Raw genomic sequence first — 12,240 nt, forward strand, 5'->3', positions numbered from 1 at the left:
AAAAATTAAATTCTATCTTCTCAAAGTCACCTTTCATTTGAGTTTTTCATCTATAGCATACTGAACTCGATCCTAGTTGAGTCAGAGATGGTTTTATACTTACTTTCATTGAAAATGGGAAAAAAGAAAATAAATGGATATCCATGGATTGATTTTCTCTTGGAGCTTTCTGCTTTTGCTCCCTAAAACAGTGGCCTGGAAAGAAAAAGTCAATTAAATTTCATGTTGTGAGTGTTCCTGGTTGTCCTCCCCAAAGTTAATCACTGTCAAGCTCCAAGGTTTCTGAAAAGGAGCTAAGATGCCCAGCTCCTGTCCTCAGGTATAACAGGTAGAATGTCTAGGAACTTCTTACAATTGCAAATTATCATGCCCTACCTCAGACTTGGATCAGAAACTCTGGAGGTGGGCCCAGCAATCTGTATTTTATTAACCTCCTGGGTGATTCTGATGCATGCTAAAACTTGAGAACCACTGAGTTCCCAAAAGGAATTGCTCATACTACCAGGAGCAGAGAGCATCACCAGGAATAACTAGGGTTGAAGGTACATTTTACTGGGTCTGGGAGAAAAGAGAGCTGGAATAGTTGATCAATTGGGGGGGAATGGATAGAGAAAATTGGATAGAGGAAATAGGATTTAATAAGTGCTCATCTGTACTAAGTCTTTGGGTGATCTTCACAATTGCCAAGAAATTCAAGTCTAAGATGGAATTCAAGACTTTATCTTTACTTCTTGAGTGTGACCTCTCTCTGAGAACGAAACATGTAGAGCCTCAGTGTATCATGGTCACATCGGTGAGAATATTTCTCTAAGCTCTAGGAGAATCATCTGTGCGGACCTGGAGAAGAAAGAGCAGGGGCGACCCCAAACAGCAGAACCAGCCTGCACCCCAGCTGGGGCGCACCCCAGCTGGGAGACCTGGGAGCTTTCAGTGAGTAGTCTGTCTGGTTGTAGGGACCCCAGGTAGGTGGGTTGGGATTCATCCTTCCATTGACTTGACTTCCTCAGAGTGGCCCACCTGAACACTGGAGGGAGCTGGCTCTGCAATTGCCATAGATCTCAGGCCTGTGGTGGTAGGCACTTATTATTTCAGGACTTTTAAACACTATTGTCAAATCTAGAAATTCTCCAGCTACATGAGGCTGACCGCCCCAAGGTAGAACCCAGAAAAGTCAAATTTCCAGCCTCACTGTGGAGAGAACGCAGCCAGTCTGATGGACTCATGCGAGACTTTGATTCAGACATGAGCAACTGGAGGCAAGGGGGCTGCATGGGGACTTGAACTTGCTGGTTACCGGGACAGCAAAGCTGTTTGCTATCAAAAATGGTCACTGTGAGGTTGGCTCCCTAGCACGGAAGAGCCATCCCTGGGTTGAGAGCAGCAGTCAACAGCTCTGGCATCAGTTCCAGAAGACGGTAAGGCTTGAGACACCTTTCCTGGTTTCTCCAGCCTCAAAAGAATTCTAGGAGCTGCCCAATATTTTTTATCCTAAACTCTTTTCTGATCTATCAGCCAAAATGATGTCCTGTTGTTAGAAACTAAAAAGTCTAGTATAACTATGGACATTGGAAGTTGTGAAAATCAATAGAAGCTCACAGAAATGGGGGTTCCATGGATTGCTTATCTGTTCTGGTGGGGCTGATGATTTGAAGTGCCCAGAAACATTAGGGGTTGGGACTCTGGCAACCTGTGGTTACCTATAGTGCTAATGAAGCGCTCAGTGCAGGCAATCTTTGGGGATATTCGGGGGCCACTCTCATAAAAATATATACATATAAAGACCATGAGGCAAGAAGGACTGTGAGGTGAGCTGCTTCCATTTCCGGGAGCCCCCAAAACATCCAAGTGACCTCGATTCTGCTCAGGTTGCATGATCCTTGCAGGTCCTTTTGAGGCCAAGATTTTACTTTTCCAAGTCCACTCTAAGCTCCCTGGAAAAAGCCACAGGACCTTGAAGGCTGGATTCCTCTGGGGGATCAGACTTCCTCCCCTTCCACCTCCCTTCCTCTCGGCCCTCCACATCTGCCAATTACAGCCACCAGGAAAAATGATAAGATATTTATTGAGTCATCTACAGCAGTTTGACATCCTTAAAATCCCGGACAAGGTTGTGAGCACAGCAGTAGCAGTGAGGTCTGTGGGGCTTGTCTTTATTGTGGGAGATGAGACCCAGGCGGGTGCAACTTCCACAGCAAGCCTGAAGTCTGGGGTGCCAGTGGCGTCCCCACTCCAGCCCTCATGGGGCAAAGCTACAGAAGACAGACATAAGACAAGACGCACAAGGCCAAGCATGGACACATCCCAGGATGTCGAGTTCATGGAATGAGAAAGGCAGGCACACAGCCTACTTGAAGGATGTCCCAGATCCTTGAAGGATTCCCATGGGGGTGGCATGGAAACACTGACATCACCCATATGGAAGTCTCCTCATTCTATCTCCGGAACAACCAATCAGCTGATGGGAATAAACCTGGAATTCTGTGTCCATCAGAGCCCACTGGCCTTCCCCTAACCCCCCCAAGTGCTGGTGGTTTTACAAATGAGGCAAAGGTTAATCCAGGAGGGCTCAAAGCAGTTGACAAACAGCGTGGGATCCCCCTTTCAGAGGTCTTTACCCCAAAAACAGCTCACATCTGTGCAGTTTCCCTTTTACACACCAAGGCATCTCACTTGAATCTCACTCCTGACCTGTGGGTCAGATTGAAAATCAGGTCCTCCCATTTCTCAGATCAAGAAGCAGAGGCCCAGAGAGGATCAGTGCTGGAGGACAGAGCAGGTGGTGAAGCCAGACTGGAACACAGGTCTCCCGTCATGATACCAACCCCAGGCTCCTCCTGCAGTCTGGAGTCCTGACACCCTCCATAGCCAGAGCCCCTCTCCTGTGCAAGGCTGAATGTTTTCTGGTCAGAAGCTTTATTGGGTGTCTTGTTCTGGCTCATGTGCAGGCCAGGCACACACATCAGCAGGCCCATTTCCCCACTCAGGTTTGTAAAGCATCCTGGGTCCCAACATGGCACAAGCATCATATTAAGCCCACCTGTCAGGGTTTTCTCAGCAGCCCGAGGGGGAGGCTTGACCTGCAGACCACCAAGTTTCCTCCCAGCTCTAGTGCTCTGTGCGTCTCCCCAGAGATACATGAGGAAGGAGTCCAGGCCAAACAGCAGATCAATGGCAGAGCCAGGAGATGCCCAGGTCCCCTGTTCCCGGCTCAGAGCTCTTCCAGCAGGCATCCATGGTCACTGGGCCCCAAGCAGGAATTTATGATGATGAAGCACTCCCTGCTTTGACTCTAGGGTAGCCTTGGGTGGGTCAAGAGTACTCAGAATATTACAAAGAAAGCCTCTTCAAGCTTTCCTCCTGGGAAGGGAGAGTGTCAGGTGAGGGCGATGAGTCATTATCCACTCGTGGTGGGTGATGATGGACTTGGGAGTATTTGAGGCCTTGAGCCTGGCTCCAGCTCTCTGGTCCTGTCCCCTGGGGAAGTTGGTTCAGGGAGGGCTGGGGGTTAGAGATGGAATGACTGCGGGCCACTGGGTGTGTTGAGTAGGGTCATAGAGCTGCCCCGGAGACAGAGAAGGTGGCTTGGCCTCAGGCATGGTGGGGAGTCATGAAGTCTGTCATGCTGGGAAACACCAGAGAGGCCCTGAACCCGTATACCCACACTCCAGCCCCTCACAGGCTCCCTGACAGGCTCAGCATCCTTTACTTGGCGACCCATCTCCCCCAGGGCTGGAGTCTCTCCCAACACTGCCTGTTCCTTGATGGGACAGTCATGACTGAGGATGAGAGATTTCTTTATCCCAAGGAAAACTCAGCCTCCCCTGGACGAGTTCTGTTCTTCAGGATTGCATAGAACAAAAACAGCCCCCTTCTAGAGTCATGGAGTCGGATAACTCTGCTCCTCTCCAGCCTGGCCCTTTCCAAGGCCCTTTAGCCCCTCATCCTTCAGCATGATTCCTACCTGTTCCAGGCCCAGGCAAACACTGTAGTCTTTGCCTGGAGCCATTCCCAGTAGATAGCTGGTGTTTCGACAAGAATTTCAGAGATCTAGGGGGCTACACAAACTATCTAGTCTTTTGGCCCATTATACAAATTTGGAAAAAAAAAAAACGGTCAGAGAGGGAAGTAACCCTTCGTTACACTGTCCCCCCACTGCCATGACCCTGAAGGACAGCTGCCTACCCTCCTGGAGCATTCAAAATACATCAACTGCGTCTGCTCACAAGGCTGGCAATCATCTGTTCAGAGAGAAAAACCAGCCAGCAGAAACCTGGAGCCTTCATGAGGATGTGGGCTCAGGGCTCAGGTGGCAGCATGGCATGGGGATTCGGGATGGATTTTGTTTTTGCTGTTTTGTGATGATAAATGTATAAAATCAAAGCCTCCTCTTCCATGTGAAACAGACCTGCTGGTGGGTATGAGGACAAAGAAACAGGGGCCATACTCAAGGGACTGCTCCTAGGATCTGGGGATAGCTGTTGCCCACCCAGTCGTGGCATCCTGACCCAGCTGGGACACAGAGGGGTCTGCACATGGTTCTGCAGGCACCTGGCCGACGGCCCCTGGCCTGAGCCTTCCCTCCGGCCCGCCAGCTTCCACTCTCAGGGTCCAAATGGAAGGGACAGGTGTCCCTTTTCTAAGACAGGGAAAATATACAGAACTCCCCCCTCCCTCCACATGTAACAAACACAGACACTCCAGAACCATAGGCAATACACACAACAATGATGCGTGCCCTTCTAGCGCCTTGGCTTTGAACCGGAGAATTATTGGAGCACAGAGCCTGGAGAAGCCCTGAGAGCCACCTCATCTCACAAATGCAGACACTGAGGCCCAGAACAGGGAGCGCTATGTCCGCCATGTCAGCAGTCTGAGCCCCACTGGGACAGATGCTGTGTCTCTGAATTGAAGCCTGTGAATCCTTCCAACCTGCCAGGAACAGGTCTCCCAACAGGGCCCCAAATGCAAGGTGGCCAGAGGACAGCCCCTCAGGTAATACACGAGGCACTCAGACAGAGGGAAGGGCGTCACGAGGCAGGCGCAGGATGGAAGGGCCACCACATACCCCATCGCCAGCCTGAGTTGCCAAGTATGTCCAGGCAGGGCAAGCAGGCTGGTTCTCCTTCTTTACATGGGGCTTATCTCTAAAGCAAGCACTAAGCCCTTCCCCAGTCACTTCACAGGCCTTGAGGAAAAGGTCCCTAAGCCCCCTGGGCCCTTTCTTCTTCATAAAGCCAAGCAAAGCAACATTCCCCATCCCCCCGAACTCTCCAAGCATTCCAGAACACAACCACAAAACAAGCCCACAAAACACTTGGACAGCAACACCATAAGCTGATACAAATGAAGCGGGTCCCACATAGAGGCTATGGCACTCTAGCACTTTCCTCCACCTTCCCTGAACCTGGCTCTGCCCCATTTTAAATTCTTAGGCTGTGATCCGGTAACTTGCGGCTAGACAGTCAGGACAGGAGTCGGGGTGCAGTCACTCCTCCCATCAGCAGCTTCTGCTAACAGGCATGGTGGATGGGGTTTCCCACCTCCCCCCACCAAGCCCTAGGACACATTGGCATCCATGCTGACTCAACATCCAGAGAGAAGTCTCTGCAGAGGTCTCAGATTTCGGTAGCTAAACCCAAGCCAGAGGCTAACTAGGGTTCCTCACGGTCCATGAGGGTGAGGGGGCATGAGGGGGAGCCCCGGTCCCTGGACTTGGGCACATGGAGGTGTAAGGTGCTGCAGGATTCACAGGAAAGCGGCTGGTTCATCCTAGTAATGGCTTTGACTTCAAGGGAAATAGGAAAGGGGAGGGCTTAGGGGCTCTGTGTGGTAGGTATGGTTGGGGAGCAGTTTCTCTGAGGCATCCATCTCTCAAACTTCTGCAAGTGATGCCTGGGGACAGGAGGGGGAAAAGGGAAACTTCCAGAAGAACCTTGCCTGCCTTGAGTCAGGGATAAAATAACGAAGGTGGGGAATGTCTTCTCTCGTGGATCCCTCTAAGCTCTTTGCATCTAAATTCCACTCAGATCCACTTTTCTGGATCTTGGCAATTTTTTCTTGGGCCAGATGAAAAGCACCAGAACTTTTCTCTGGCCTTAGCCCTACATCCAAACTGAAGTCTTTGATGGTAGATTCCTGGAGCTTTCCCACTGTCTGATGCCCAGGAGCTGGGCACCTGGGCACCTGGACACCAAGATATTGGGTGAGCATGGGTCTGCCCGCACCAAAAAGCTGTCTGGCCATCCAAGCTGGACTTCCAGTAACCTTGGTGACTGGACCAGGCCTGCAAAGGGCCACGGAGTGGCAAGTAGACTCAGAGTCCACACTGAGAGTCAGACATTGCAGGGGGCACTTGTCAGGCAGGCCCCTGCCCAAGGCTCCCAAAGCCAGGTCAGCAGCCTCGGCCCATAGGAGGCCTTCCACTCAGGGTCAGGTGATTACTGAGGCTGATGGGGATGGGGTGAGGTGGATCTGGGGACCTGCTTGAGGTGAGCAGGGACCCTGAGGAGAGGGGGAGGGATGGGATGACTTTCTCAAAATAAAGGAGTATTTACATGTCTGGGGTCAGGGCCCAGGGGCCCATGGTGGGTGGGCCCAGCGCCAAAACAGGGAGGCTAGACAGCCGCCTGTGCCCCGCATCCTTCTCCCACCTCGGGGGGCCAGGCGCCCAGCCCAGGGCCTGCCCGAAGGGAGAGAAGAGGCACAACATGCGTGGGCCGGCGCCCGACCGAAGCCCCAGCCTGTGTACAGAGGAGAGGAGGGGGCAGGGTGGGCTCAGGTGGCCAGGTTGTCGGCCGGGAGGCCAGACATGCGGATCTGGGAGCTGCTCTTGCTCAGGATGGAGAGCTGGGTGCCCCCATTCACGCCGCTGCTGGCCAGGGACGGATGCCGGTGCTTGAAATCCATGGTGAAGTAGCGGTTCACCTTCCAGCTCCTCCACTTCCGCTTGATCTCCGCCTGCACCTGCGGGCGGCAACTCGGGTGGTCACTGCCGGATGGACACCCTCTCACACCTCACCTGCCCATCCGGGCACCCTGGCCGTCCCAGGAGGGCACGCCCATTAACAGTGGCTGCGGATGAGGATCTCCTGGAGAGCTTTAACAACCCAGATGCCGAGACCATTCCCCTGAACCATGACACTCAGACCTCTGGGGTAGGGCTCCCACATGTTTTAAGGCTTTCTAGGGGATTCCAATATGCTGTTAGGGTTGAGGATCACTAAATAAAGCACCCTTCTGGGTGAACTCCCAACACATTGCTCCTAGTATGGTACATGCAGGGCATGCCCAGTTTCAGAGTCCACATGCCAGCCTCCTCCAACCAGCACCTTTGTGTGGCACCCACAGCCTCCAGTTCCAGCTCCCACTTCCACCATTGGCCCTGATAAGCTGCTTGGACTTCTTCTTGTTTCTTGCAGTCACTACCTGCAGGGCTCTGTCCGCCTCTCTTTATCCTTATCTAACCCCTCTGTTGGAGAAGGCGATGGCAGCCCACTCCAGTACTCTTGCCTGGAAAATCCCATGGACGGAGGAGCCTGGTAGGCTGCAGTCCCTGGGGTCTCAAAGAGTTGGACACGACTGAATGACTTCACTTTCACTTTTCACTTTCATGCATTGGAGAAGGAAATGGCAACCCACTCCAGTGTTCTTGCCTGGAGAATCCCAGGGACAGGGGAGCCTGTTGGGCTGCCGCCTATGGGGTCGCACAGAGTCGGACACGACTGAAGCGACTTAGCAGCAGCAACCCTTCTGCAGGTTGTCTGAGAAAGTCTTATTTCTCAGATACAGAATCAGGGGAGCCTGCCACAGTCATGCAGCCAAGACCCAAGCACTTGGTGCAATGACTTCTCCCCACTCTTCAAAGCCACCCACCCACTCAGCGCCTCTCCCATCTCAGCATCTCTGTTCTGGGTTCTGCTCAAAACATCATCCTAACAGGCTAAAGCAGGAGGCCTGGCAAGGGAGCATTACTAGAAGATTCCAGGCCTCTCCCCAGGATCAGTCAAGTCCACTCTACAGGGGACAGGTCTGAGCAGGCAGGCTGGCGTGCTGGGGCAGTGTCGAGCATTGGACAGCTCCCTGCTCAGCACCCCTGCCCAAGAGTAGCCTCATGAACTGTAGGTACCATTTCCTGTGGATGGTACTGTAGGTACCATTTCCTAAGGTTTGTCTTATGGTGAGCCCTCCCAGGCGGGTTTGCACTCAGAAATTGATGCCTTTATGGAAGGATCTCTGCTCCTGAGGCTGGGCCTCAGCAAAGCAGGAGAGAATCTGGCACCAGGAAAGGTGGCGGGCTTGGGGGGAGGCTGTCATCCTCCTCCTGTAGCCACTGGGAGTCTGCGGAGCCCTGGTCTGGAGGATCAACCCTGTGTGGCCAGCCGGTCACACCCCTGTCTGCTCCCCAGCAAGCTGCACCTCCACCGCTAAGAAACCCAGGATCTTACTTACCTCTCCATTCAGAAAACAGTAGAGAACAGCCACCACAAAGCCCTAAGGAGAGAGAACAAACAGAACCTGAGAATGCTAGCAAGGAACCTCCCACGTAGGGTGTGTGGGAGGCAGCAGGAGCGGGGAGTGACACCAGGAAGCAGAAAGATAAGCTGACCGAGATGCAAGCACCTGCCCAGGAGCCTGCAGTAAAGCAGTCAAAGTTCTGCTCCACTGAGATGGCCACACCCCTGAAGCCAAGTGGCTGGTGGCGGCATTCCCTCCCACCCACAGCCCTAGCTTTGGATCCCAAATTCCCTTGGTCAAATCCTTCCCATTCCCAAGGGCCAGCTCTGTCCCACTTTCTAGAAGAGGCCTTCTCCACATACCCCAAAGTCTTCTCCAGGCTCCCAAGCCAGCCTGCAGGCCCCCTGAGGGCAGCACTCCTTCAGGACAGAATAGCCTGTTTTATCCACCACCACCTCCCAACTCCGTTGGCCAGACAGCTTCGTACATGGACCGCACAGAACACCACGTGGTTCCTGCTACCTAGTAGGTGTTTGGCTCTTCTACATATATTCTTGACTTATATTCTGTGCATTTAGAATTCCTGTGCTGAGAGATAGGAACCCAGGCTCTGACTCCCAGTCTGGGGCTTTGCCAATAAACCCCTCAGCCTTGCCAGGGTAAGAACCTGATCAGGTAAAACAACTGAGTTAAAATGGGAGGAGGGAGAGAATCAAGTCAGATACACAGAATAAATGGGAGGAGGGAGAGAATCAAGTCAGATACACAGAATAACTTTTCAACCTTCAAGGTCAAATACTCCTCTAATGAGCTGGGCTTGGGAGAGGCACTGTATCCCAGGGACATTCAAGGGAGCCAACCTTGCCTTCACTGACCCACTCATGCACCCACCTGATGCGTCACTATGCATCCTTGCACTGACTCACTCTGCTTCACTCATTCATTTACAACCCTGTCTGCTGATTCCTTCAAGAACGGACTTACTAGTCCTCCAGTTTTCTCATTCCCTGGATCACTTATTTATGTAACTGTTCATCCCCTGTTCAGCTCATTCAGCTCCCTGGGATCAGATCCTGTGCTGGGGATCTCGACCTGGGTAACTCAGAGCTCCAGCACTCAGAGGAGGACGTCAGATGTGGACAGAGAGGTCTCTTGAGGACACTCCACCCATCCCCAGGGCTAATGCTGAGGGAGAGGGAGCTGCTGTCTGCTGTCTCTGATGGCCCAAGGGAGGCCTGGCTCAGGACTCCCAGATGCACCAGCAACATGAAAGCACCCGCATGTCTTCTCTTGGAAGCCTAGAGGGCAGATAGTATGAAGGGCCCTCCCAGGTGTCTTCTAATCTAGTACTGTTATTCCAGAAGGGGAAACTCAGAGCTGAGTTTAAGTTAACGACTTAGGACCACCAACAAGGTAGAGGTCAGGGACCTGGCTCCCCACAAGCTCTTCCCTACACACACACACACACACACACACACACACACACACACACACCACGCCTACCTGGAAGGAGCCCAGACCCAGCTCAAACACGAGTCTCTCCCTCTTGCTGACGTTCTCCGGGGAGAAAGCAAAGACCGTGTAGTGGATTCCAAAGAGTGGGATGAGCAGCAGGGTGGACCTGGCGAGCCGTCTGTCGGGAGAGAACAAGCCGTCTGCTCCGGGGGCCGCCAGGGCCTGAGGCCGGAGCCGTGCAGGGCAGAGAACCGCAGTCTCAGCCCCTCCTCTCCCAGGAGGAGCCCGTGCCCATGGATGCCCTCAGGATTCTCTCCCAGGGTGTGGGTCCTAGGGGAGATGGTCAACAGAGCCCCAGCTTCCAGAACTCCCTGGGAAGTTCTGGGGAGACTTCCCTCAGTCTGCGGGGTGCCCATCCCCCTAGGCCACACTGGTGTCCCGTGGAACCACTGAACGTGCACGGGTGAGTATGTGATTGGCAGAAACCTCTCTGGGGAGATATGAAGCCCTCTGGAAAAGTGAAGTCAGGGCAAAATCCTGCCGTGGGATTCGGACAGACAACGTGATGCATCCTCAAGCAAAACAAACATTTTTCAGCTCTGAAAGGAAGCTCTCTGTGCCTGGAAAGAGCAGCTCTAGGGGACCACAGAGACAGCCAGCTTCTCTGAGTCTGGGGCTGGCCAGGGACGCTCATGGAGGGCGGTGGGGAGGTGCTGACCACTGTGAGGGGGATGGGCCCAGAGGGTGGAGCACAGAAGGAGACTCATGGGAGGGATGCTAGGGAGGATTTACTGACCCTGAACGTAAACAGCCACCATCCAGCAGGAGGAACCTGCCACCTGGGAAACTGAGTCAGAGGTTGTGAAGACGGCTGTCTGCGGGGTGGGAGTGGCAGAGGGAAGAGAGAAATGGCCCTAGGGACCTCACTACCCCCTGCGCCCAGCTCTCCTGGGGTTCCTTGACTGCAGCTGGCTCCTAAGCCGAGCGGAGTGGGACCCTGAGGGGGATGGGGCGCAGAAGCCACGGGGAAACACCAAGAGGAAGCATGGTGACGTGGGCTCCTGTGGGTCCTGCTCAGGGCAGGGGGCCACCCAGAGGGCCTCCAAGAGTGGGACCCCATCTCCGCCCACCCCAGCAGACTGGTTCTCTTTGGACCTCCTGGAAGAACCGGCCCCACCCTGCAGGTGCAGTCTGCCCCCTGGAGCCCTCTGAGCTTCAGCCTCACCCTCTCTGGCAGACCTCAGTCCATGAGGTGGGCAGCAGAAGATGGGGGCAGCCCTTTGGTCTGGGGCAGTTACACTAGGTGCCCCTCTCTCTTCCCAACCCCAGCCTTTCTGGGAGAGACTATTCCACTGAATGTGAGGGCTCCAGATTTTCAGGAGAAGCAGAGTCCATAGAGTCTGAGTGACGCCTACTCAGAGGGAAAGGATGGGGAAGGGGAAGAAAGAGAAGCAGAGGGGAGGTACGCTAAGAAAGGGGAAGGAATAGCCTGGGGAGACCTCCAGGTGGGTCATGGCTCAGTCCTGGGAAAAAACCCCTCAACTGCCCAGCACCCACCAATCTTCCACATGCTCACAGGTGGCCGCTTCTGCAAGACGTGGGGGTGCCTGGACCAGAGTGGGGGTCAACAGGATCCCACTCAGAGCCTGGCTGTGGTCTTGGAGTACCCTAGCCTCTCACCTCTCCTCTCCTCTGTCTGTCCTCTCTCAGAAGTGGCTCCTTGATGGCAGGTGTGGTGCCTCACTTATCTGTCATCTACCCTGGCCAGCATCTGCCAGGCATGGGGCCCATGCTCAGAAAGTGTGTGTCCGTGAAGGTACAGCCACACGGGCCTGGGATGATACACCCCAGAGCCCTTGACACTGGGCATGACCTGAGCGCCCAGGTCCCACTCATCTCCAGGCACCCAGAGCCTCACCCCAGAGGACAGCAGGGAGTGTTGGCTGAAGAATGAAAAGCAAAGTTGTCTGGAAACACAGGAGCATGGACATCTTGAGGGCCCCTCTGTGACCCTGACTAAAGAGGTTACTTTAAAGAGCAGCTTAATTGAAGAAGTTGAGGAGAGAAGGCAGCCCGACCTCCTGCAGTCCCTTTCGCCTCTCCCCAAATGGGTCTGTTTCCAGGGATCTGTCTGTGCAGTTTGACAAGTGAAAGTGTTAGTCGCTCAGTCCTGTCTGACTCTTGTGACCCCATGGACTGTAGCCCGCCAGGCTCCTCTGTCCATGGGATTCTCCAGGCAAGAACACTGGAGTGGGTTGCCATCCTGTTCTCCAGGGGAACTTGCCGATGCAGGAACTGAACCCGGGTCTCCTGCCCTGCAGGCAAACCCTT

The 12,240-nt window shown here is 53.8% G+C and overlaps 1 protein-coding gene across 5 annotated transcripts in view; it reads right to left on the reverse strand.

Annotated features, from left to right (window-relative positions):
- Positions 1 to 2,043: 2,043 nt before the first annotated feature.
- ADCYAP1R1 (ADCYAP receptor type I) overlaps positions 2,044 to 12,240 on the reverse strand; it is a 119,653-nt gene continuing 109,456 nt past the window's right edge. For all 5 annotated transcript variants that reach the window (XM_042248616.1, XM_042248618.2, XM_027968638.3 and 2 more), the window contains 3 exons: positions 9,958 to 10,087; positions 8,449 to 8,490; positions 2,044 to 6,963 (listed from right to left, as the gene is read on the reverse strand). In XM_042248616.1, coding sequence (XP_042104550.1) covers positions 6,775 to 6,963; positions 8,449 to 8,490; positions 9,958 to 10,087 — 361 coding nt within the window. In that variant the 3' untranslated portion in view covers positions 2,044 to 6,774. The remainder of the gene's footprint in view (positions 6,964 to 8,448; positions 8,491 to 9,957; positions 10,088 to 12,240) is intronic.

This window comes from Ovis aries, chromosome 4 (genome assembly GCF_016772045.2).
Source record: "Ovis aries strain OAR_USU_Benz2616 breed Rambouillet chromosome 4, ARS-UI_Ramb_v3.0, whole genome shotgun sequence".
NCBI lineage: Eukaryota > Metazoa > Chordata > Mammalia > Artiodactyla > Bovidae > Ovis > Ovis aries.